The sequence below is a fragment of the Barbatula barbatula genome (assembly GCF_947034865.1).
Source record: "Barbatula barbatula genome assembly, chromosome: 8".
Taxonomy (NCBI): Eukaryota; Metazoa; Chordata; class Actinopteri; order Cypriniformes; family Nemacheilidae; genus Barbatula; species Barbatula barbatula.
In genome coordinates this window covers 15,936,526-15,963,930 of record NC_136771.1, presented here as the reverse complement: position 1 = coordinate 15,963,930, position 27,405 = coordinate 15,936,526, and the positions used below count along the sequence as shown (strand labels likewise).

General features: G+C 38.3%; 1 protein-coding gene across 1 annotated transcript; it reads right to left on the bottom strand.

Annotated features, from left to right (window-relative positions):
* On the bottom strand, positions 1-27,405 carry lonrf2 (LON peptidase N-terminal domain and ring finger 2). The gene is made up of 12 exons (XM_079461513.1): positions 25,189-27,405; positions 15,117-15,235; positions 13,492-13,614; positions 13,237-13,398; positions 11,498-11,660; positions 11,100-11,202; positions 4,202-4,316; positions 3,464-3,585; positions 3,224-3,382; positions 2,536-2,698; positions 2,257-2,406; positions 1-1,244 (listed from the first exon to the last, which is right to left on the bottom strand). The coding sequence occupies exons 1-12, from the start codon at positions 25,910-25,912 to the stop codon at positions 1,086-1,088; spliced, it is 2,262 nt and encodes a 753-aa protein (XP_079317639.1). The 5' UTR covers positions 25,913-27,405; the 3' UTR covers positions 1-1,085.

The following is a 27,405-nucleotide window of genomic DNA, read 5'->3' as shown; positions in this document are numbered from 1 at the left end:
AATTATAAAAAAAGTTTTATTTAATATTGACAAATATTTACACGAAAGAAAAATGCAGCATTTTTGTGGTAATTTGCACAGAAAACAGACATGCACAAACACATAGAGACGAGCACAGCGGGAAGAAAATAAGTGATTGTTTAAAGGCCTCCTGCAGTTTATAAAGATTTAAACAGATATATTCCAACCATAAAATTATGTTGCATGTCACTTACAAATGGTGCCTTTTACATCTTAGTGTACGGTTTAACTTTTTTAGCAATTGTTGGCATCCATGTTTAATACCAAATCAAATGATCAAAATGATATTTCATATAATAGGATGACAAACTCCTAAAATACAATGGAAAAAACATTTTACATCCCTGTGGTTGCTACTTAAAAGATGCCTTTATAGACATTAAGGCTGTGAAGAGTGTGTGGGCTACAAAAATGTTCACAATAGAGTATTAATGCACATCAGCAGCATATTGCAATTTATGATGAAATCTATAGTTTCTGGACTGAGTAACGGAAAAGGGATGGTCAAAATATAGGAAAGCACAACCATATGCCTTTATATTTCATTATCCAGTTTTTGAAAATTAATTTTTGAAAACTATTTTAGTATTTTCTATAATTACGTTATACATCATGGAAATAAGGCTACAAAAAAAACATGGACTTTTTGTTAACACAACATAACCAGATAGTGAGAACCTATGGGTAGCATTTGGTCAGGTTTACACACCAGGCATATAATGTGGTTGTAGATTCATGGGAAAGAGGTGGTGAAGAAAGGAATTCCCAGTGTTCTCTTAATGTTTGTTATTACCATAAAAGTGGTTTACTGTTTCACTGCAAATGGAATAATTGAGAGCTTCCTGATAGAGGCCCACAAGTTCTTTATTGTGTTACTGCACTAACCTCACAAAGTCTAAATTTAAAAATTAAGATTTCACATGTGTCCAAATTGTGAGGGTTGTGTGCTTATAAATGACCGAGACAATGGCTGGAAGACAACTTAGTGACCCCAGTAAAGCAGCATTCCCAAGCTATGGGTAAATTTAGATTTGGACAACAAGGCTGACTGAAGACCACTGTCATCATCGAGAACGTTTGCGAGTAACAAATATTAGGACCCTGTGAATGGCGACTAGTCTGTCTTTAAGGGTATTCATAGCGAGGATGGTAAGCTGGGCTCGGTTTTCCAATGGCAACACAGCCAACAGCCACCAACACCAAGCTGGACCATTGGGGTTCGCCTGAAAAAAACAAGACAAGACACAATTATTAGTGTTTATTTATTATTTTGAAATTATTTGAAAAGTAAAAAATACTATTCATATTTAGTAATTATGTTTATAAAACGGTCAGTTCTGGTCCTTGATTCTGATTGGTTGAGCGGAGATCTAAGCCGTTATAAAATACCCCGATATATAACGGCTGACCGCATTACCTAGAATCACTGCGCCACTCTTGTTACGTACAGTAAAATAATTGTCAAAATGTCAGATTTTGTGAAGAGATTGACATGACAGACAAATTAGACCAATAACAAAGACGACACGCTGAAATTAATGAAAGAGAAATTGAAGACATCAAAAGTCTAGAAATGAGGTGAATACTCATAAACAGACTATGTGCTCTGTTCATTGTTTTCAGTCCTGGTGTGCCGGAAACGGTATTGTAGTGAGGTAGGGGGGACGAGAGCCGGGATGCTAGGCTCGTATCACGGAGGAGATTGTGGAGCATAAGAGGACGAACGATCGGACCGTCAGTGAGAGAGGAACCGGCCTGGATTTTATGGTGTGGTATTTACGTGTGAGTTATTTATTAATTAAAAGTTCGTTTATGTTCGCCGGTTCCCGTCTCCTTCCTTACCTTTTATGGAACTTTGTTACACGTATGTTTATTGACTTTAAAACAATGTTCATCTATAAACATAGAGACATGTTAATGTTAATAGATAAACACCACCGTCTTTAGGCACATTTTTCATTGTGTTCTGCGTCTGTGTTGCTTGGCAGCCGCACCTGTTTCTGAGGAACTACTTTGTTTGGCGGAAGAATATATTTCTATTAAAATAATTACATAATATTTGTTGTGTTTTATTTCATGAAACTTTACTATGCATATGGATTAACCGTTTTATAAAAGCAATAAGCCGTGGGTTACAGTGCATTTTATAACACAACGCCCCTTAGCTGTTATAAAATGCACTGTAACCCACGGCTTCTTGCTTTAGTAAACATCTTACGTGATACAAACATTTACCTGTGGGTCTGAATCTTTATCAGGCAGTTGGCCAAAGTGACTGGTGATTTGATTCTTCATGTCATCTTTGAGGGAGGTGAACCAGCCTGTGGCCTGGTCATAGACGGAGTCATGCAACTTCAGTAGCTCTGCCAACTCATCTCCTTCAACCTGAAAACACACATACAAAGTCAATATAAAAGACTAGTGATTGTTGTTTTGCACCTTCTCCCAGAGACAAACATAATGCAACCTTACCATGCTCTAATGCACCAGTAAAAAAAGATAAAGCATAAGTACCTTCTTATCTTCCAAATATTCAATCTTGGCTGTGTGGTACCCATCTCTCTGGCCGTGACTGAGAACTTTGAAACGAGCAACACCTTTGGTGTCCACCACAGACCGACCATCAGGAAAAAACTTTACATCTCTCACCTGCAGCATACACCCATAGTCTGCAAACCTGAAAAATGACACCAACACCTCTATTTAGCTTCATGCCACTGAATAACTTCTATGTCATCAGAGGGTAATTTTTATCTCCAACGTAATGTATAGCTGATGTTTTGGTTGTTTAGAAGTATTTTCATATTTTAATGTAATCTTGTAAACCTTTAAGCAGTTTCAAACATAGCAGGCTTTCCTATTTAAAAATAAAAGGACTCTGGTTGACTTGATTGTCAACAAGATTTACATTTAGAAGACTTCTCATAATCTCAAGTTGACTAGACTGGGCACTCAAGAGAGTTAGCTGGTGGCTAGCCATTTACAAAATACTCTACAGTTATTTTTCTATTGACTTACATATCTTTTTGGTGGTTATTTGGCCAAATGGAAAGGCGTGTAACTAACAAGGTGCTTGGTGAGTACAATACACTTCTGTGCATGTATAAATTAGATGAGATCTGGTGCTTCATGAAATCAAGTATCGATTATGTGGTTATTGAAGAGCAAATAACTGTAAATCCATACTTTAAAGGCTTCTCACCCTTTTAGTTCATCAGCAATGCACATGCCAAACTGCTTGGTGCCTGTTTCCATGGATCTGCGAATCATAAGCCTGTATCGAGGCTCGAAGACATGCAGTGGGCATGGAATTGTAGGAAATGCCATGGTGCACACAAAGATTGGCACTTCTTGTTTCAGGCTGCAATGAAAAGAAAATATTAATACATGAATGAAAACATCTGTACAAATACTACAACAAAAGGGCAGAAAGCCAACTTGCTTTGAAAGTTCTTTCATTTCTTCTTCATGAACTTTTCTTCTTTCTGCCAGCTCATCAGACAGGTAGAGCTGCAAAACTTCTTCCATGAGAAATGTTTTGTTGTACGCTCTAGTTGCCAGATACTGCAAGAGAATTAGGGCTGATATTACCATTATGGACCAGAAAACATTTTCTTTAAAAGAATAGTTAATCCAAATATGAAAATTATCTCAATTTAGTCACCCTTGTGAAATCAAAGGCATTTGACATTAACAAATAATCGAATTATTAAATTAAAAAACACTTAAAATTGTGATCAAAGCTCAGGAAAAAACCTACAATGTACATTCAAGTGATCCAATTGACTATGTTGGATTAATTGGTCTAAGGTTTGTGAGAAAGCTTAATTAGCAAGCAATGTGTACCTATTTTATAAAGGCCTATCCAAAATCTATGTGCTATAAAACAATAGATGCATGACTAGCAATGTGTATGTCTTGGATAGATAACTATTAGTTTTAAAAAGCCAAAAAAGGAAAAAGCTATCTGTTGCTTTTATTATTTTAATATACAGTTACCTCAATCAGTTACTCATCTTGTGTAAATGCAGTTTAAAACTGAGGTTTGTGAAAAATAAATCACAAATAACATTTGTAGATCTACATAAAAACATGGTGTCAGTACAGGACACAACTTTGTTTATACTGTTAAACCTATGTCCTGGCAATAATGCAACTAGGTACATAAAGGCACATTTACCTCACAAAGGTTCTCTTTGCACAGGGGGCAGTTGGGGTTGTGGTCTAAGCAGCGCTCCAAACACTTGAGGCAAAAGGTATGTCCACAGGGAGTGGTGACAGGCTCATAATACAGTCTGGAAAATAAAATTTGTCAGATATCTTGGTCAAAGAGGAGACATTCCCATTCTTGTATCTGCATAACATTTATTTGACTAAATTAATTGTATAAACAAAGAAAACACTATTTATAAACATATAACACAAATGAAATGCCTAATAAGTGCCTACTCAACCAGAATGCTAGGGCCATATGATTTACGCTATGCGAAAAACGCGGATGAAATCTCAGAATCCAGGCATTAAAGGGGACGGTGTTTCATGCAATCTGACTTCATTACAATGTGTTGTCTGCTCATGCTTGAAATGGTCAACTTGTCAAAAAACAAGTTTGATGTATGACGTAGTATTTCTGTGCTCTATACACTCGCCCCAGCATCCGTATAGGTTTTGGAAAGTTTTTTTCAAACATGAAAATCCATTTTAGTCCCTTATTGGACAATTTTCCCGGAAAAGCAAGCAAGCATGCCCACGCGTCAACCAATGAGAGCAGGAGAAGGCGCATGGGCACACGTCAACAAACTGGATCTGCTTTGCATTTCGCAAAGTTCAGCTGTCGTTGTTTGTTCACTACATTTCGGTGAAGAATGTTATATAAACAGTGTATTTGTAGATAGTTTGATATTGATAGATGGAGCAGTCCCAGTGCTGAAACTGAGTCATATGTCTGCGTTTTGTTGACAATGGGTGGGCTTTAGTTCTGTACTGCACGCTTGACACTTCTCTTCACAGCATCTCAATATTTGGGGATGTGAACAAATCTCCAGAGCTGCTCTGAGTTTATTCCATGAGCATGTCACTTCTTCATTTGAGTAAAGCAACTGTCAAACATGAAATAGAAATGTCTTTGCGACAGCCCATAAAAATAAAATTCAGTTTAACTAATATACTAACTATGACACACACACGTAATAACTTTGACACAACCACATGAATAAACTATTGTATATTATATTATTTCCTTCATTTAAGTTCATGTAAAAGTAAAATAAAACAATCTTACATTTCATTTTAAAAGAAAAACTAAATGCAGTGGAGAGATGCAGCTTCATATTAACATTAAATTACACGAGGAGCCAGTAGTAACAAGAAACTAGAGCTGGGCGATATGGCTTAAAAAAGAAATCTCCGATTTTTTCACACCCGATTTTCGATTTTAATCGATTGATTTTTTCTATTTAAAAAAAACTACAACTGACAAAGAACTTGCTCAAAACAAATGTACTCTTTATTTTGTTCTGATTTTCCTTTATGCAGTTTAATCTAAATTTCCCATTGGGGCATAAGTGTAACAGGAAACAAGCCTTAAAACATGCTTGTAAACGAGATGGCAGGCCCTGCCGTTGTAAACAGTGAAAATGTAGCTTATCAGTTTTCTAATAACCTCAAACTTACAGTGACACAATGCACCTTCAAAATAACTTAAAATATAAATAAATAATTTAATTGTGTGTCCCTTTTTGGTCAAATAAATGTGGTAAAAATTACTAAATTAGATTGTATAAAAATACATACAGCCGTGGTATTCATAAAGTGCATACAAAACTTTAAACGGTTTTCCTGAAATTGTGAACAAAATGAAACATCTGCATCCATTTCTTTAGTTTCAACATTCTTCTTTTACACATCTTTAGCCAGGAAGACAAGCCTGTCTACTACCTCTGGCTTGAGGCATGCCCGGTTACATGTAACAATGCCCTCTCCCACACTGAAAAGCCTATCTGATGGGGCACTTGTAGCAGGGACAGACAAGTGTTTTTTGGCCAGATTACTGAGCCTTGGGAAGTTTGGTTCGTGACGCTTCCGCCACTGAAGTGGATCAGTGTCTGGGTGTGCCGCTACCCTCTCAACAAAATCCATGTCGCAATTCGACGAGAGCCGCTTGCCAGAAGCCCCTCCCATGACGTGTATTTCACTCACTAATGGTGCGAATTACACGTGTGAATGAAGCGAGTAAACTCAAAATGTTCCAACTACTGGCGAATAGCGTGTTTTATTCGTGCAACTCGCGTTTGGTGTGAAGACTCGGGAGCGTCGCTCGTAGAAGTTAAAGAGAAAACCGATTTTCATTTTTAAAAAAATCGCCCTAAACGTAAAATTCGAGTTAATCGATAAAATCGATTTATCGCCCAGCCCTACAAGAAACTAATTTTATTAATCCAAAGAAAGTAGATTGGAGACAGGACCACAGCAAAATCCGTATACAGAAACAAAACCTGATAAAGACTAACAGAAAAGACTGACTATATATACACATGTGCTGATGAGGTGATGGCAGTCTGGTGTGCCGATGATGGAATACTGTGCAGGTGTTGGGCAGAGAGGGATCTTTGGAAATTTAGTGCTCTGGTGATGACGGGTGAACAGGGGATCATTGACAAGTTGTGCATTACGCCATATTTTTATGGATTTTTCCATAAGGTAAAAAAACACTGTAGTATTTAGGTGTCTTAATATAGTTAATGAGTAAATTCGATGGTATTTTGAAGTATTTTTCATGTGGGCAAAAATATTACTATTGTATCGTAAAAAAATTGAACACACAGAATCCAGAGTGGGCTACACCCGTAACTGCACCACAGACAACATTAAAGTCACCTCTTCACATTTCTGACCACTTCTTCATCACTTTCAACATGCTCTTCCCTACATGCACTACTACCAATCACTACTCTCCTCTTTCTCTGCTAGTGTTACCACAGTGAAAAAAACTTTTTTTACCACTAAGTTGAGCAATGCACCTAACACTCAGCAGCTTTTCAAGACCTTTAACTCTTCTTGCCCCCCACCTCCCCCGCCCACTGGCTTCAAAACAAACCACTCCACTGAGACTGCACTGCTATCTGTCACAGAAGCACTGCGGCTAGCCAAGCCGGAATCCAAATCCTCGGTCCTGATTCTGCTAGACCTATCTGCAGGGTTTGACAGTGTCAATCACCAGATTCTGCTAGCAACCCTGTCATCCTTAGGAATCTCAGGCTCCCCTCCCCGCTGGTTCCAATCCTACGTCTCCGGGAGATCATTCAAGGTGTCATGTTGGGGCTCGCTGTCCACTGCTCACCACATGATCACTAGGGTCCCTCATTGATCGGTGCTTGGAACGCTGCTTTTTTCTATTTACATGACATCCTTTGGACCCATCATACTGGCACACGGCTTCTCGTATAACTGTTATGCTGACGACACCCAGATCTACATCTCGTGCAATGATCTCACGGTGCAACACGATCTCACCATCCAACTTGGCAATTCCACTATCACTCCCTCCGAATCAGCCAGGAATCTCAGAGTCATATTTGATGAACAGCTGTCCTTCAATGATCACATTGCAAAGACAACGTGATCCTGTCGATATGCCTATTCAACATTCGAAAGGTTAGACCCTACCTCACTGAGCATGCGGCACAACTCCTTGTCCAGGCCCTGGTAATCTCAAGGTTGGACTACTGCAATGCTCTCCTTGCTGGTCTTTCTGCAAAGCCTATCAAACCACTCCAGCTGGTTCAAAACGCAGCAGCACGCCTCGTCTTCCAACAGCCCAAGAGGGCTCATGTGACACCCCTTTTCACCTCTCTCCACAGGCTACCGGTTGAAGCCCGTATCAGATTTAAGTCACTGATATTTGCCTAGAGGACTACCACTGGATCTGCACAGGCATACTTTCACACCTTTCTACACCCCATCAAGAGCAAACGAGCGGCACCTTGTAATGCCTTCTCATAAGGGTATTAAATTGTTTTCCAGCCTTTGCTCGACAACGACAGCATCAGCAGCAGGTCATCTACATTCATTTTAGTGACTGTAGACACAGCAGCATGCAAGCTCTAATATAAACATAAAATTATAATAATCTTCCACTGGAGTGGATGCAAATATAGTTACAGGTATCGTCATGACATGGCTAAAACAAATAGTATCGTTTGTTTAAAAATGTGGAGAATACAGCGTTTTTAACCTTAAATCGTGTATACACATTGTATTACAATGCTCATCACTCTGAAAAGTAAGGTGTGCTATGGTTGTCCAGTTAACCAGTGCACAGTGTTTGGTTGAATACTGCAAGCGTGAGACTTAATGCCTGCTTTATGCTCACACAACTCATTAACCCCCATCTGCTGCTGCAGGAACGAATCGTCTTAAAACCTATTTAAAACCTATTTAACAAAAAAATGAGAAGTTGCATATTACCAACGAACAGAAATCCTTTAACTGGGCGTTTCTTTTACCTATTATTATTATAAGTGAAAGTTACCTATTTGTCAGATATGGTGACCCATACCTGAAATGTGACCTCTGCATTTAACCCATCCAGTGACATACGTACACCCGGAGCAGTGGGCAGCTATCACTGCAGCGCCCGGGAAGCAAGTGGGGATAAGGCACCTCAGTCGTTACCCACTGGCCCTAAGAAACAAACCAGCAATTGATAATCTCTCGCTCTGGGGCTCCACGCAAGATCGTAAAATATGGGGTAAAAATTATCACAAGAATGGTGAGCAGAAATCCCAGAACCACACGGGGGGACCTAGTGAATGACCCGCAGAGACTGGGACCAAAGTAACAAAGGCTACCATCAGTAACACACCACGCCGCCAGGGACTCAAATCCTGCAGTGCCAGACGTGTGCCCCCCCTGCTTAAGCCAGTACATGTCTGGGCCCCTCTAGAGAGCATTTGGATGATCCAGAAGAGGATTGGGAGAATGTCATATGGTCAGATGAAACCAAAATAGAACTTTTTGGTAAAAACACAGCATTCTTTCTCCTCCAAACACGACATGTTGAGTTACATCCAAAGAACACCATACCTACTATGTAGCATGGGGGTGGAATCATCATGCTTTGGGGCTATTTTTCTCCAAAGGGACCAGGACGACTGATCCGTGTAAATGGAAAGTATGAATGGGGCCATGTTTCGTGAGATTTTGAGTAAAAACCTCCATCCATTAGCAAGGGAATTGGAGATGAAACGTGGCTGGGTCTTTCAGCATGACAATGATCCGCCCAGGCAACAGACGAGTGGCTTTGTAAGAAGCATTTTAAGGTGATGGAGTGAAAAATCTTTGGAGGGGTTGAAAATCTGTGTTGCCCAGCGACAGCCCCAAAACATCACTGCTCTAGAGGAGATCTACATGGAGGAACCTTGTGGAAAACCTCTGTCATTGCCAACAAAGGGTATATAACAAAGTATTGAGATGAACTTTAGTTATTGACCAAATTATTATTTTCCACCATAATTTGCAAATAAATTCTATAAAAATTAGACAATGTGATTTTCTGGATTTTTTTTCTCATTCTGTCTCTCATAGTTGAAGTGTACCTATAATGAAACTTACAGGCCTCTCTCATCGTTTTAAGTGGAAGAACTTGCATAATTGCTGGCTGACTAAAAAATTGTTTCTTTCTAAAAAGACCACTGTACATGCTGCAGAGAATCTACACACACCTCGACAAGACTGGCGAGCTGTGGTTAAGAGTTGTGTTCTTTCTTCCTCCAGTGCTTCGAAAAAAATATCCAACTAGTTTTACTGAATGTTGCGCACATACAGTACACATTGAAAACACAAACATGCTTCTAATTAGAATTTCATCCAAAGGTCGTCAAGGACGCATTGTAATCGGATCTCAATGTAATGTAAACGCAATCCCGCCAGTTAATCTACATTTACTGGTACAACTTCACTGAAAACCCCGCCCTCTATTATTACTCTCACTAGTCTGTTCCAATTCTGTCAGAGTAAACCAACTGCGGAGCAGGTGACACATACAGCATAAAGTTTGCTCTTGCTCCGGAACGTTGTTCATTTTCTTTCCCACAAAATGATTGCGGATACTTCACAGTGTAACGTTATCATTATTTGCAACCTACAGATGATGTATGTCAAAACAAACTAGCTGTTTTACTTGACCACTCTGCTTTTGAAAAAATCTTTGGAGGCAGACTCGTGTTTTGTAAGTGTCTGACGTTTCCTACAAAATGTTTTACAACAAACTGCGGAGTGCTGAGATTGTTAAATACTATTGAAGATAAATTATGGCGAAATGTGATGTAAACAATGGATTATATATCAATATTTCACGGATTTTACCCTCTTGGATAACAAAGGCTATTATCTGTATACTACTAACGTCAGATGTTTTACCCAGCTGCGACAAATTCAACCGTTGGTCGTTATATCTAAACATAGGTATGAAGTGCTGTTATTTGCACTTCCGTCACAAATTACTATATTACTGTTGCTGAAGCATCTGTATCGTAAAACAGAGACCATATCCTTATGATAATGGGAGGGAACCTAGAGATCCGATCAGATATACAAATGTGGAAACCACTTGATGTTGACAAGTGTAAAACCTCCTGATTGTATGAAGATTCAATCTGCTTATTCGGATCACAGATATCGCATGTTAATGACAAATGTAAACGCAGCCTTTGATGGTAAAAGCTTTAAGGCTATAGCTTAGCATCAGTGTGAACAGCTGCAACAAAGTCTGGGATCCTTTTTCAAGAAAACTTGACGTAAATACTCACTCCGTATTAACACTTTAGACCACATGTACACACTCTTACTGGTGTGAGTACTGAAGTTTTATATACATATTTGATCAAATATTCCACTTTCATTAATGGAATTAAGCACTCATATTACATCTTAAGTTAAACAAAAAGTAAAAATGTATTTTTTAGTGTGTATGCTGCTTTCAAATACGGTCCAGTGGCATTCTGCATTTTAAAGTTTTAATGACAGTGAGAAGAGTGAAGTGCATGATAATTTCTCTTTAAAGAAAAAAACAATATTACCTCATGCAGAGAGAACATTCAAAGTCTGCACTGTCCAACAGCTCCAATGGAACCTGCCTTTCTTCAGAAAGAGTTGGCAGAGATTTGGATGACGATGCCTCATCTGGTAGCCAAAAAAGGCAGAGGAAGAAAAAGACAGTTAGGCTTTGAACAAAATACAACCAAAAAACACTTATAACCGAATCAAAATGCTAAACGAGTATTAACTGTACCGATGGTTTGAGTTTCATAAATACACAATGTTAATCGGGTGTATGCATTAACAGTATATTTACTCATCATTTAAAGGGGCAGCAATTTTAAAACAATCATAAAGAGTGCTTGTGCTCCAATAATCCTTAGAAGAACAATGATGTTTTATGCACTTTCAGGCATTGCTTTAATCTACATTCTCAAACCTCTTTTGCACTGTTTGTTGGGCATCTGAAAGTCATTTGGATCTTCTGTCCGTTTCCTCTTAACAGCTAACGATACAGAAGAGATGCCAAGAGAGTTTACATGGTTTTCAGTCTGGTTTGAAAAAGAGGAACTCCCATCTTGGAATTTACTGCAACTGGATTCCTAACACAAAGGACAAACACAACAGTTTAGATATTTCCCAATTCATTTCTTTCTGGGGAAGTAAAGTCTTTAAAGGTCCAGTCAGTAATATCTAGCGAATTGCAACCAACCGCTCACTCCACCCCTCCCTTTTAAAAACACTACGACGGCTGACAACATTGCTAATGACATGCAAAGGAACCTGCGGTGTATGTTTACTGTAAAAATAAAAGCTGCCTCAAATATCCCGTTGTGTACTTTGGCTGTCCGGTTACACGGAAACGGCGTTTTAGGGGACTGATAACACAAACTTTTGAAAATGGGTTTCAAAGTGCAAGTTTTTGAAAACAGTGGCGGTCTCATTTCTGTGTAAACCCCGAAGTACGCAAGAATGAGGAAACGACATCGTGCGCATGCGTATTTGGTGTGGTATGCACATGTACACCTAAACACAACGGAGAAGAAGAAACAAATACAATAATGGCGGATTACATGGGGATTTTTTGTGCTGCGCAATAGTTTGTTAACGCTTAATAACCCCATTTTCAGTTCTGAAGTCACCTTTACACTACAGCGGGATCTCAAACTTCTTTGCAGGTTATTGAAGAAACTCAAATTAAAAAAATTTGTTCTTGTAAGATCTGTAAACTTGTAAGTGGTCCTAGAGAATCTCTCTTGCACAAAACAGAATCTAGAGGAGCCCCAAATAATTCTGCATTAATTTGGAATGTTTAGTGTCTGATCATTTTGATGCTTTTTTTAAGAATAAGAAAAGTCCAAAGTTAGATTTTTGTCCCTGCTATGTGAATTATCCATTATAAAATCATGCATATGATAAGTAAGGTTAAATGTTCTTTTGAAAAATGTCAGCAAGCTTTTCCATTATTTATATTTATTCAGTTGATTTTATATTAATTTTAAGTACATCCTAAATCACTGTAATCTGTTGGAAAAGTAAATATTGTGCTTTCCATCCAAACTGCAGCTGTCTCACCATCCACAGTACTGTGGCGCTGTTGGCCCATTGTCGCAGCATTAATGCATGTGGTGCTATTCTGTGAATATTTGTAAAAAGTTTATTGCAAAACAACAATTTACAGTTTGCTTTGCATTTGGTTGTAGTATTTCTGCTTAGTTTATAGTTGCCATTCACAATATTTTTATGTGAAATGGTGCCTTGAAGCACCCAAGATGGTTCCAGGCCATTTTAATAAAAGGGATCTCCAAGAGGCCTTGAGGGATCCTCAGAGAACCACCCTTCATGAAGCGGTGCCTTGAGTGTCCCCTGGGGTTTCTGCCGGTGTGGCAATGTGAAAAGCCCCAAATGGTTCCTCAAAGAACCTTTCATTTTTACAGTGTATATAGAAATAGCTCCTAAGGAAATAAAAACATAAGGCTTCATTGTGTAAGCTCTTCATACACCTTGAAGACATAGCTATGTATATTAAATTGCATTTCTATAAATAGATCATCCCAAAAATTACATCCTGGACCTTTAAAAAGCAATATAAAAATCGTATAAAACATTAACTGTAATATCACAATCAAACATATTTGCAAATGCTGAAACTGATCCGTGTGTGAACACTGCAGTAACCTTGGAGCTGGCCGCTTTGTCGCCATCTCTAGAAATAGGGGAGTGAAGAGAACCGAGGAGGGATGAGGGTTTGACTCGAGGGTAGGAGCCAGCCAGAAGAGGTTGCTGGGATGTGCCCAAACCGTCGTTCACAAACACTGAAGTGAACATGTCACTCAGGATCTGTTCAAATACACATGGCCATAAACCACACAAGTTGACATCCCAAAATCAAGATAATGACTCTCAGAAAAACATACATTTAGAGTGATGTACCTTCTGAGCATCCAGTTTTACGGTGATCCAGTCAGCTTTTAGAGCCACGCAGTATAAATACTCCCTCAGAGCATCTTCACCTTGGTCTATGCTTCTAAAAGCTGTGGCCTTAATGTGGTGAGCCTGGAAAAATCAAATCGTAGAGTGAATGGACAGATGACCCTTAGGCCACATTCACACAGCAACAGAATAGGATTTTCAGTCCTGTATTTGAGCCGTCAATTTGCATGCACTTCGGTTATTCATGGGAGTGACATTCTAAACAAACTTAAACCTATACATTTTCCAAACTCACAATCACATTTACAGAGAATCCCTGCAGTGTGACCTGAACCACACCGAACAGCTGCATGTCTGTCACAACACCTGTCGCTCTATTAGGTTGTAGTGCATGGGTCTCAAACTCAGTTCCTGGAGGGCCACAGCTCTCCACAGTTTAGCTCAAACCAGCTCTAAACCACACCTGCTTGGAAGTGTCTTGTAATCCTGAAGATGTTGATTAGCTGAATCAGGTGTGTTTGATTAGGGTTGGAACTAAACTGTGCAGAGCTGTGGCCCTCCAGGAACTGAGTTTGAGACCCCTGCTGTAGTGCATGAAAATGACTACACCGTGCAGCAAGATTGCTTCATAAGGCTTTGACCAGTCAATCTCCCGACAGGAAACATCTGCATTGCAATACGATATAACATAAGCCTTTAAAGATGCCAAAGTGAAACGCAGACTCTCCCGTAGACATACTGCACGCATGGGAGAGCTTCTTACCGTATTTACATTATGGACATAACATCTAATACCATGTGTGGGATATAAAGAGTACTTCAAGGCAAAAAAACAAAACAGTAAAAGTGGTACTGAACAATTAATAATAGAATGGTAAATTCATGATAAAATGTATTTAGGAATATTCGTTGCAGTTTAGTTGTTTACCAGTAGATGGCAGCAGGATCTCAAAAAGTAATAAGTGAGGCTTCCTGACTAGTGGTTGGCTTGGCAAAATTGTGATTCAAGCTGCTACTGAGTTTCAAGATCATTTACTGTATGTTTACAAGTAAGAGCTTTTCACAACACACCATTATTTTTGCCAAAAATCTGTTTGTATTTACTATAAGAGAGCATTGAAGATGCTTGTCTCTTCTGTGCTTGTCTACTCTTTAGTTTCTGTGTGTATATTGCAAAGATATCTGCTTATGATAATAATAATTAAAAACATTGATTTAAATGTGCGCAGAAATCATTCTCTGCGTTCCTTTCCGAAACTGATCATCCCTATGCCCTACTCCCTTCAAAGCTGTTGATCTGTAAACTCTAGAGGGAAAATGCAACTGTATCTCCTTATCTGTCCGTTTAGAAGTCATTTGGAAAAAGGAGCAATAAAACCAGTAATTTTCTCTATGTGGAGTGACGTTTTTTTTACTGTGTTGATCTGAATTTTTTTTTGCATGTGTTAACGTTGACAGCCCTAGTTTTTATTTATAGTTTGCCTTGCACAGTTCAATTCATGAGGCTGAGGCTGATTCTATGGCACTTACGCATTGCTGCCCTTCTGTTACACTGATTCCTTCCATTGTTATGCCTCATTTGTAACCTGCTTTTATTATATAAAAGCATCTGCTATATGACTTACCTTTGGCCACAGGGGGCGCAGTTGGCAAATGGTGTCTCCATCCTGGATTGCTTGGCTGAAATTCTTCATTTCCATATGTAGCTCGGCCCGTCTTGCTAGGAGCCTACATATAAAAGGTGCTGTGCAGATAAGAAAAGGCTTTTAAAGATTGTACAACATAACCCTTAATATTTGACCTCACATGTAATATTTTTTTATAAAAACAAATATTTTTAAGGTAAGTAAAATAACTTGCATCACAATGTTACTTGTTTTGTCTAGAGTTTTCTAGAAATAAGTAAAAAGTTTGTCAAAAAATTTGAGATTTTCATTAAAAATGTATACGTTGCCCTCGTCTCACGATCCCAATGCTCAAAGTCATAATTAAACATCTAAAATGATCTTCATTTGTTTAAGTTTTCTGAGAGATGCACCTTTACTAATACAAGCTGAATGCGTGTTCATTGGAATCAAAGCTTTAGGGTTTTGGTTTCAGTTTTAAACATGATGGATTGAGAAAATAAAGTGCAGGACTGATCATAAGAGAGTTAAGAAAGTAAAAGTGCAGGACCTGAATGATTTGAGTTATAAGAGCTTTCATAAAAAAAGGTCAAACAGCAGATACAAGCAATAGAAAAGTAATTCCCACGGCTCCTGACGACATATTAACGTATTATGAAGCGATTTGATCGGTCTCTAAAATAATGATTAAATATTCTCTGTAAACTACAGCTTCTGCCACTGAAACTTCGGACCAATATCAATTGCACCCAAGTGCCTTACTCACTGAGAAGGGCATTGCTCTAGAAGTGGAAATTCAAAAGGGAGACTCGCAACTGTCTCTCATAACATAGCCATTTCCATCACACGGGTGACCTGAATAATAAATATCAACGCCATTTTCTCTTTGACAGACACTTTGCAGTTGTCCCTTTTGAACATGATGTTTAAAACGCGTGATTCTGGTTCACCGAAGGACCAAAAAAGACGTTGCAGTTAGCTGTTATCTTGATTCTGGTTTGCCAAACGAATCCAGGTGCTGGACCAAAGACGTTTCAGACACTCGAGAGTAGATGCCTTGTTTGATTAACGTGTGAGGGAGAGAGACCGTTCAGAAACCGACATGTTTGACTTCATTAATCGCTGCACAGAGCGATAGGAATATGACATCAATGTTCTGTGAGTGTATTTCAAAAGCATATGGAGCAGTCCGTCCTGTGATGCTTTATGCTGATTGGTCTGCCCAACACTAAATTAATTCAAAGACACACTTCAGTTTGAAGACAGAGGGAGTGCACAAGCTCTCTGCTTGCTCTTTCCTGTACCTATTTACCACTCAAATTAAATGTTAAAAGAAATCATTGGCAGGGCAAAATTTTGTTGAACCCTGTGAAATTTTACCTTGCACGTTATAAAAAATTTGCGCATTCGAAACATTTTGGTCGCAGTCTAGAGCCCAGCGCAGACAATTCAGCGCAAATTCAGAAATAGGAGCGAATACACTGTTGCCGTCACACTTACACAGAGAGTTAACTACAGAACCCACACCTCATCGTAGGGAGGGCGAGAGCTCGCACACAGACTCACACAAAGCACATAGTCATGATAAACGTTTAACCGTTAAAGCAGTCATGCAACAGTGTTTGTCTTCTCATGCTTGACATGGTCAACTAGTCAAAAAACGAGTTGGATGTATGATGTAGTATTTCTGTGCTCGATACACTCCTCCAGCGTTCGTATAAGTTTCGGAAAGTTTTTTTAGAACATGAAAATCCATTTCGTAGGGACTTTTCTGAGTCCCTTATTGGACAATTATCCTGGAAAAGCACGTGGCATGCCCACGCATCAACCAAGGAGAGTGGGAGAAGGAGCATGCGCACAAGTCTCCAACAGTCAAATGTCGTTAAGCAGTTGACCAAACTATAAAGTTTTGAGCTCTGTTGAGATTTATGCCACTTAAATTGAATAGGGCTCCATATTTTATAGCTAATTTGTGTGGAACACTCAAAAAGTTTAGAAACTAAACAGTAGTGTCATGACGTTATCGGCGTCATGACGCTCTGGTGGGTGGGTCTTATCTCTCCCTCAGGAAAGCCGAGTCAGCCATCTTGAATTTGCCTTGATGCAGGGAAGTTTTGGCCAGCCGGTGTGGATGTGGAACACAGTTTAATTTGTTTTTATTTATTTGCAATGTGCACTAAATCCCCCCGCTTCAAACCACCACAACCTCAGTTTTTTCTATTCTGTTCTTAGGCTTCTATATATGTGACTATAAGATTGTAGCCATATTTCTGCTAGATATATATTTTTTGATACAAATGTTTATGCACTGGCCCTATTTAAATACACTAGCTCAAATCTTTCTAAAATGTCATGCAGATGACAAGCTCAACCTAGATGATTATCTGTCTGAAGTCCCCAGAAGTGCTGTACATTATTTAATGAGTAGGGTCAAGTTAAACATTTAAGTTTGAATTTTATTTGATACTGTGCATTGTTGCAATGTGCTAAATAAATATTTGCATAATTTGTAATTGATTTATTCTTTCAAACTTTAATATTAATTTATGCAATTGCAATGCCTTGATTTTAGTAAAGTTAGTACAAGGAAATAGCTATAAATTCCATGGTACTAATAATTCGCATAATTTATTTCGGTTTTCGGCCTTGGTTTGCTCTTTTTCGGTTTTCGGCCAAGAATTTTCATTTCGGTGCATCCCTAGTAAATAGTTTACAAATTCAAGTAATTGTAACTTTAGAAGTTGTTGAATTTGACAAATACCAATCTTACAATGGTAAAATGTTATCAGCGGGTTTTCCTGGATGAACTACATTTCCCATAATGCATGTTTGCCCAGGAAACTGACCGTGAAGGAAGGGCCATTAGTCTGACCTCTCTGGCGATTAATGCACGTATATGTAAACTTATTTTAATAAGTCTCCGCTTTACACTGTCAATATTTTACGTTGTCGAGCTGTGTGTGTGAGTTTAACAGTTCAGGTAGGATATATTATGAAATGGTGTTATTAACAATTGGTTTCATTTTGTGTTTCCACAGTCATTCTTTTGCTATTTCTTTAAGTGTATTTATATCAACTGTGGCCCACAGTTGAACACTTTATTAATACTTTGTTAAAAACATCAACAACAGAAATAGCAGATCTATTAGCACACAACCTTGATGCTTTACTTGTTAATAACTTGCTCCTCTTTTAACATTCAAATATTTTCTAAAATTAGTGTAAAATTAATATTTTTGATAGATTTGAAAACTTTTTATCTGTATATTCACTTCTTTAAATTGTATTCATCATTGTTTTATTTAAAAAAAAAATTGAACATTAACAAATCATCTTTGTGTGCATGTTATGTACAGATATCGGACTACAAAGAAAGAGTGCTACAGAGAGTCATCTTTTCACCATCAGACAGGTGCCAATAGGTGAGTTTTGTAAATTGGGTACTAATTTTTATTACAAAAATGCAAAAAACAACAACACTAGTTAGCACTTGTCATTGCTAAGTGCTAAGTGACAATAATGTTTAGACATCATTGATTTGTATCCTTGAGGGGCTGTACTCATTCTTGTATTATTTGTGTTTTCTAGTCAGCGGATGGTCAAGACCTCACTGACTCTCCGGACAGTCGTCACGGATGACACAACTGAATACTGATATTCTGTTGCCTAATGCCTAAACTTGATGAACTACCTTGATGTTGCCAGTACTGTACAGTAGAAACCAGTATTTTATTTGAATGTTTTGTTTAATGCCAAAACGTTTTTAAACTGTGTTAAATGGCTCCACATCGTAATAGTTGTCATTGCTGTTGAGGATGGATTATACTAAGAATCTTATTGAATTTTATCATAATGTTAACTGAATAATGGGAGATGGAGACCCAAAATACTGAATCTACCCTCTGTATCAATGACCACTATCAGAATATGAAGCTATTAACACTTAATATATGTTAAAACAGATTTAGTCTTTTATGGAGTAATTTTCTTTTGTTTTAATTTATGCCAAAGCACTTTGCTTTGACTGAGCTTATTCGTGCCTTTTAAAACGCACATTGTGTTAAATAAAAAAAGTTGTTCAATTGTCACTGTGGTGTCACTTTCATGCTTTCTAACGTTATTAGCTGATTATAACTAAAATATTGTTGTGTAATCTGTTACAAAATAATTGTTGAGTTCTGTGAACTTGTCAGGGTTTACAGTGCACATGTGTGCAGGAGAGAGAGCACTATGTTCGTGAAGTTCAGCTGTGGTGTTTTTTCGATGCATTTGGCTGATGAATGTTATATAAAACCATGGATAATTTTTACGATTGTTTTGATAATCGATTAATCTAACAATTATTCGACATATTCAACTAATTATCAATTATTTTCTCAGATTAATCGGGTTTTGACACATTTCACAGTTTGATATTTAAGCTTTCAATTTATTCCAAAATATAAATTAGGTTCTTAAGAGTACGGATTAAAAATGTATAGCTTTAATGCACTGTAAATCGCTTTGGATAGAAGTGTCTGCTAAATGCAAAAATGCAAATGTAAAAAAAGCTTTTTTAACGAAGGAAAACTCAACTAACGATGTAAAAACTATACAGCCAACCAAGCCATAAAATGATACAACTTATTTGAATTCAACTGCATATACTCTAGATTTTAAAATAATGATGTTTAATAATAACTAATGATTCTAAAGATTGATCAATTACATAATTTATTTAAGATAAATATAGGCTACCCCAGCTGGAAAAAAACAATAGAAACTCAATAGAACCCATGAAAAGAAATACTATTATAATTTACAAACCATAAACTTAAATCATTAAAACCGTTATAAAACTAATTTCTGTAGTGTGTTTTGGGCATTATTCTCACTATTAGAATTGAATCACGTACCAATAGACATTAGACCATTATAGTTTCCATTAAAAGCAAATCAATTACAATCATTTTCTATGGTATTTTGGGCAGGGTTCTATTTTTTATTCCACTGGGACGTTTATACAGGTACAGATGGAGCATTTTAAATGATACACTACACTTTTAAGAGCACATGTTTTTGGAGGGGCAAGAAAGAGTTTGCAGTATATTTCCTCTTCCCTCATGTTATCATTTTATTGACATTAATTCATTTGAGCATGTGCTTGTTCGAATCACTCCTGGACTCAGCAAAAATTCAGTATTCCCGGGAGTTTCTTTTACAATGTTATAAGCCAAATAGCAGGAAGCAAGCTGGGGAACTTGTGTTTCCCGATCTAGGAAGTTTATCACCTTTTAATAAGAAAAAAAAAAAAAATCGCACCGGACAAAATGATTCAAAAGCTAAAATTCGGAACAGAGGACGCAAAGGAGGAATTCGTCAGAGACTGAATAAAATAATTTCCCAAAAACTCCTGCAATTATTTTGGCAAACGTGCAATCCCTCCGGAGAAAAATGGATGAGCTTCAAGCTATGGTGAAGTTCCAGCATGACTACAGGGATGTTTGCTTGATGGCGCTCAGAGACATGGCTTTCAGAGGGGGATTCGGAATCGGGCCTACGGCTGAATGGCTTCGGAGTGTTCGCATAGACCCGGGATGCGAGGGAAACCGGTAAAGTAAAAAGGGCTGCACGCTTTGAGGAAAATGTCACACTGTGATTATTCAGGTAAAAATTGTGATGTGCGATTGCGATACGATAAACTCAACTGAGATATACAGTTCAAACTAGCAACAAGAACTAGAATTGTACAAAGTTTTCAAATTAAAATAAAATGTTATAAAATGAAATAACAGTAACATCTTTGCATTACTGAATTAAATTAACTTAAAATATATATATATTCTCAACAGTATAGGTAAATTAAACAAATAGAACATAAATACGGATGTACACATTTTTAGGAAAATAATCCCAACAAACAGACATTTAAGCAGATTGTAGCAGATTACTTTAAATGGTTGTTACTCAACCAACTGGTTGAATCCTCTTTCTAAAACATTTTATTTAGTCAGTGGCGTTGCTAGGCCCTTTTTAGGGGAGCTAAAGCCCCCCTAAAATATTTTAAGTACAAGTCTGTATAAGTATTCGAGATCACTTTATTGTCCCCTTTAAAACTCTTATTATGAAAACGGCGGCAGGCTACATTATTTAGTGCAGGGGTGGCCAACCCACGGCTCGCGAGCCTCATGCGGCTCTTTAACTAGTTTCATGCGGCTCTTCAAAGCTTCAAATCTTCAGCGTCCCTTCCGCTCACTCCACCCTAACTGTGTGTTCACACCGGGCGCGAATGAGGCGTCAAACGCTAGTGATTTACATGTTAAGTCAATGTAAAGACGCGCTTGCGGCGCGAATGAGGCAGCGCGAAAGACGCGAATTGCGTTAGTTGAAAAATCTGAACTTTGGCGAAAATTTGCGCCGCGTTAACCAATCAGGAGCCTGCTCTAGTAGTGACGTAGACGACGTAGCCCCTCCTATGAAGCGAATTTCACGCGCGAATAGCACGAATGACACAAAATGTTCAAGCGTCCAACTACTCGCGAATAGCGCGTTTTTGACGCCTCATGTGAACACACAGTAACATCGAACAGGAATTTCCAAAAGGGACTGAACTTCGCAAGAACAAGTTAGCACACAATGTTAACTGTTGAAAATTACTGATATTATCATGTTGGTGTGGTTATTTTCATTAGATCTGGCTGAGCAGAGGTCTGTGAATGCGTGCATACATGATTAAAAGATGATGTTAATGTGTACCCATGTGTATGATGTGGCTCTTTGCAGTAACACAGAAAAAAAAGTGGCTCTTAGTCTCTGACTAGTTGGCCACCCCTGATTTAGTGCATTCTTCAGTTCATAGCAGCAGACTGGATTGAACATCATAAACTGAGTACAAGGCATCTTTTTTACTTTTGTACTGCATCTTAGCCATTATTTGTTATAAATGCAGTTTACATAATATGATGCAGGAGCGATACAAGACCCTTACTCCTCCACTGTAAAACGTTTTGTCTGCGTTCACCCCTCGTCACACTGTTAACTAGTTGTTTACGTTACCTCTAGCAAAATAAAATAATTTCACACCAGTGACGGCAAACTTTATAAAACAAGCATGATGATGTTGTTGCGCACAGAACTGTGTCATTCATGATGATGTGCCGTTTTATTTTTCTGCACCTAGTTATTGAGAGCTGATGGTAGTTTCGAGAGCCCCGGAAAGACGACGGGCAGCTAGAGTAACTGTAGTTCAGCCTGGTGCGGCTGCTGTGTAATTTTTTTCCGGAAGACGAATATTTTTATTATTAATTTTAAATATATTGTGGATGTAATACATGAACACGCAGTCATGCAGTGACAGCGCTCGTGCTAATCAGAATGAATGGCAGGGAAAACATATCAATATCATATCAAGTTTCTTGATTTCTTTCAGAAGTTGATTGTGACATTTATTATGTGGATTTGTGACAGTTGTTGTCACTTTAAATTATAAATGTTGCAGATCGATCAATTCACCCAAAATGAGCATCAGTAATTTGCAGCCAAAATAAGAATGAAGGCGGTTATATTGAATACTGCGCTGTAGAGCCACACAAAATAGACAGCGCGATCAGCTAAAATGCTGTGAATGTTAGGGATGCACCAATACCACTTTTTAAGGATCGAGTACGAGTACCGATACTTTTTCCCTGGTATTCGCCGATACTGATACCGACGCCAGTTTTTTTTTTGTGGCAACTTTCTAAGAACAACACAATTAGACTAATGAACATATCAGCATCTTTATTTTTAACAACTTCAACTCATATTATGGAAAAAATCTATCTTATGTGCTTATCAAAAAATTTCAAAGCACAAAAGTCACAGTGTCCAATAACCTCCAAAGGCCAAAACCGAGGACGTAAGCATGCAGATTGTCATGCGTGGGTCGTCATCATTGATTTTGAAATATTTCCACACTCCTAAGCGCGAATGAAGCGTTAAGAGAGCGTGATTTACATGTCAAGTCAATGCAAAGACGCGATAGACCTACTTGCGGTGCGATTCACGCGAAAGAGGCGGCGCGAATTGAGCGTTCTCGTTATTTACGCGCGTTGAAAAATCGCTAATTTTCACCACGTTAACCAATCAGGAGCTTGCTCTAGTAGGGACGTAATTATGACATAGCGAGCGGAGGCAGTAATCTTAAAACAACAATGAAGGACTGCGCCTCTGAAGGATCTGTAGGACCCAGACACAGCACCGTACGAGTCTATCTTCAGCCTTCCATAGTACATTATGCGCAGCTACCTGCTCAACAAAATCCATGTCCGCCATTTCGCAACAAGACTGGAGCCGCCTGCCAGAAGCCCCTCCCATGATGCGAATTTCACTCGCGAATGAAGCGAATTCCACGCGCGAATGAAGCGAGTAAACTCAAAATGTTCAAGCGTCCCACTACACACGAATAGCGCGATTTAGGTGTGAACACTCTGATATTGTGTCTGCTACGGCAGGTGTCTCTGTGTGCACTGAAACGTTCTGTCAATTACGTCACATGAGGTATCAGTCTTTGGTATCTGGGAGTTTTTACAAGTACGAGTACATGAGCTTGGTATCGGGCCCGATACCGGTATCGGTGCATCCCTAGTGAATGTGCACACTTGACCAAAATATTTGTGAACACTGAGTGCTAATTAACTTAAATTGACTTTGACACACCCAAATGAATAGACTATAGTATATTATATGATTTTCTTTACTAAGTAAATGTACCAGTAAAATAAGAAAATCTTAAATTTAAGTAGGTGTAAAAAACTAAGAAAAATAAAATAAAATCCACTGGAGAGATGCAGGTTCATAATAACATAGTTGTTCATTACACCATATTTTGATTGGTTCAAAAACACTGTAGTATCTAGGTGTCTTATAGTTCATGAGTAAATGCTATCGTATACTGAAGTGTTTTTCATTTGGGTAAAAATTATAATATTGTATCAGAAATAAACTGAATAAATTCAACGGAATTTGAAAAAAAAAATGATTTTAAAATATTTGTATACTTTAAATTGATTTTTTATTGAAAAAAAATATAAATATATTTGATCAATTTATTATTGCCCTTAAAAACATGGTTAATTTGTTAATTTGTTAATGGTTAATAACTTTGCATTGTTATTTCATTTCGGTAATATGGTTAAAATATGGAACATTCGAATAATTGTGTGTTGCATGTCAATTTAAGGTGTCCCTACGTATTTTCTGTTTGTGCCACCAAAATCTTCAATAAGGGTCTACAGTCCTAGCAAAAATGTAAGTCTGGAGCCCTGCAACATATTATACTCATAATAAACTATGTATACACATTTTCAGCAAGCAAGCCTCTAACTTTCTTTTTCTATTAGTACCAATACTGTCCTGTTTTCATACAGGAAGAGATTTTTAGTTAATGCCTACATTTTCCCTTTCATTGAACCTATAAGTGAGCACTCAGACTCACTTGCAAAGACCTGTCTGAATTTACTCTGGTTTGACAGTCATATGATTTTAAAACGCAAAATTTCAGACTATGGTGTCTAAAAAAAAAACTGTAAATATGTAGTACCATGCCATCATCATCCTTAAACCTTTGGTTTAATTTCTATAACGACATAAGCATTCATTACATGACCTACTTAAACGAAACATTGAAATTTGACCCAAAACAGAAGCCCAACAAGCCCAACTGAAGCAAATAAACATTGAAAAATATTCAGCAGACAAAAAAATGATGACTGTAGTTTTTTATCTGACATGACCAGCAACATTTCAATGTACCTTTACCATGAAAAGCTTACTCTTATCCTTATCTCAAGCATTTCTCTTATCTGCAACAAATAAGAGGAAATAACTAAAATAATATTGGAAGCTTTATAAACCTCAATTTTAGATCATAATCAGATAGGAAATTTAAGAAATCAATGTTAAAAAAGTCAAAGGGAGATATCACAATGTCGCCCCATATAGCGGTTTCATAACCGTCTCACAGAAAGTAGGTCAGTCCATTATAAATAACTGCAGATGTAAATTGAGTTCAGGCCACGTATACATCTTCATATATAATACTTCAATCACTTACCTATTTCATCCGCTTTGTTAAATTTTTCGATGGCGCTGGATAAATCGTCTTCTTTCCAAAGACTTTCCCCTTCCAACCAGAATCGCCTCGCTTGGCTTTCCGAGTGGAACCATTTATCAATCAAACCGCTGACTATAACGTTCACTCGGAGTCCTTCCACGTTAAACTTTTGGAGTAATGTGGTTGTTTTTACGCAGCAACTTTTGCACTCTTTCACCGCATCCTCTTCAAGGCAGCGCTTACAGAAAGTGTGCCCACATACAAGGGTCGTTGGCTCTGTTAACAAGCACTTGCAAAGACGGCACGAAAACAAGTTTAAATTCTGTTCCTCCTCTAATTCGTCGCTCTCAAACCCTCCGTTGCCCACGTTTGAGTTCTTAAGGTCACTTTGCTCTTTCACGCGTATAGTTAGGGCTATAACATCAACTAAAACATGCAGTTCGTCGGGCTGTAGTGGCTGGATGTTTGCAGCGATGCGATAGGAGTCCAGCGCCTCGGATATCCGTCCTCCGCGACTCAAAGCATCGGCTTTCCGGAGGCAGAGGCCGCGGTCGGTGTGCTGGAGCTCGGCGAGCTGAGACGAGTAAATTTCCACGGCCAACTCGAAATCTCCAGCACTGCACGCCTCATCGGCCACCCCGAGCATTTCCGCACACAGACCTGCTGAGCTCGGGTTGGAGAGGCCGTACACATGTTTAGTGGGATTTTGAATTCCTGCATCCATTTTCTGCTACAATACATAAAATGCCATGCTTTTCGAGATAAGGGGTAGACATAGAAGATGCGTTGTTGTTGTTTTTAAAAAATCAAATAGAAAACAATCTTATTTCATACAAACTACGCGTTAGTCAAGAAAAGAGGCATCCATATAAACATTTAAATACCGTCCTCTGGAAACTACATTTATGCCCCATCAACTTTGCTAGCCCAAAAAAACGACGAATTTATCGTGATGTAACGTCTCAAGAACGACTACTTCTGAAGTCAGACTACAAACGTATGAACATTTTGAATGAACTGTAGAGTGGTTTCGCCAAATCTCCAAACAAGCCGGTGATGAATGACCCAAGAAATAGTTTTTGATTGGAGTCAAAAGCCGATTTTCTCATACCATGCATATCAATTCCATACAAGTAAATGATGCTGATAATGTGAGAGAGCTCCGAATAAGCGTAAATTAACCGGATGACCCACTGGTTTTATGTAAGTCCCAATGTCTCCAACAATAGCGTCACTTAGCGTAATCCTCCTCAACTCTACTTCTGAAATACTCTTCAAAATGATTCTTAAAAAGGTCCCTTTGGCGTGTGTTTTCATCCTAAGGATATCCGTAAATGAAACGACGCAGTAGAAAGCGTAAATATAAAATCCACATGTCAGAAAACGAAGATATCTGTAACAACTGCACAACTACATGAGTGTAATATTCTCGGTCATGTAAGAAGCACGTGACATCAGAGAGGCGTTTCTATTGGTGTGTTATATAGCGCCCTTATATAATGAAAACAACGGTTGTGTAACCTTAAAGGGGCAGGTATGGAGACCTTTTTACATTTAAACCCGGTTTTGGTAATGCGCCTATCTAGGATATACGACAGAAAACTATAGAATATGGAGTATAGGGATGTGCCGAATAAAGCTTCTGAATCAGTGAGGCTTTTTCTACGAAGTGCGTCGGTGCTTCGAAGCTTTTAAAACAGTGCTCTACTTGAGACTGGTCAATACAAAGTCCTACACCGATTGTGTCACTCAGATGTTTTGTTTCCATCGCCTTTCCAAATTCCGTTGGCATTTTGCACAATACAATTACAATGGAGACGTTCGTTCTTAGTTGTGGCAGCTGCGGTGGTTGGGAAGTATATATTATTTACATATATAAATGATGTTTATATTATTCAATTAGCTTGTAGCGACCACATGACGAGTGGAAGAGAAATATAGATGTTGTTTAAATACTTTCGTTCCAGATGCAGGCGCGCAAATGACACTGACTCCGATCCGTTTCCCTCACTCTCCCTTCGGTAAATCTAATGATTTATCCGGGTTTCCGCAGTGTACATTAACCTTAATAGTGGCGGAATCGGGTCGGGGCTGACCCACAATAATAATCTACCGATCACCATTACTTTGTACCCACGTTCTCAATACACGCTGTTCTGTTGTCAATAAACACACGCAAGAGTGCTGCCATGCCATTGAGAGATGAGCCGAATCTTT

Bases quoted from the DNA above. Each gene is read 5' to 3' on its own strand.
- lonrf2 (XM_079461513.1), bottom strand. From the start codon at position 25,912: ATGGATGCAGGAATTCAAAATCCCACTAAACATGTGTACGGCCTCTCC. The intron at 2,699-3,223 runs GTGAGAAGCCTT...GTCATTTTTCAG, and splicing joins ATTGCTGATGAACTAAAAGG to GTTTGCAGACTATGGGTGTA. The intron at 1,245-2,256 runs GTAAATGTTTGT...TGTTTTTTTCAG, and splicing joins ATAAAGATTCAGACCCACAG to GCGAACCCCAATGGTCCAGC.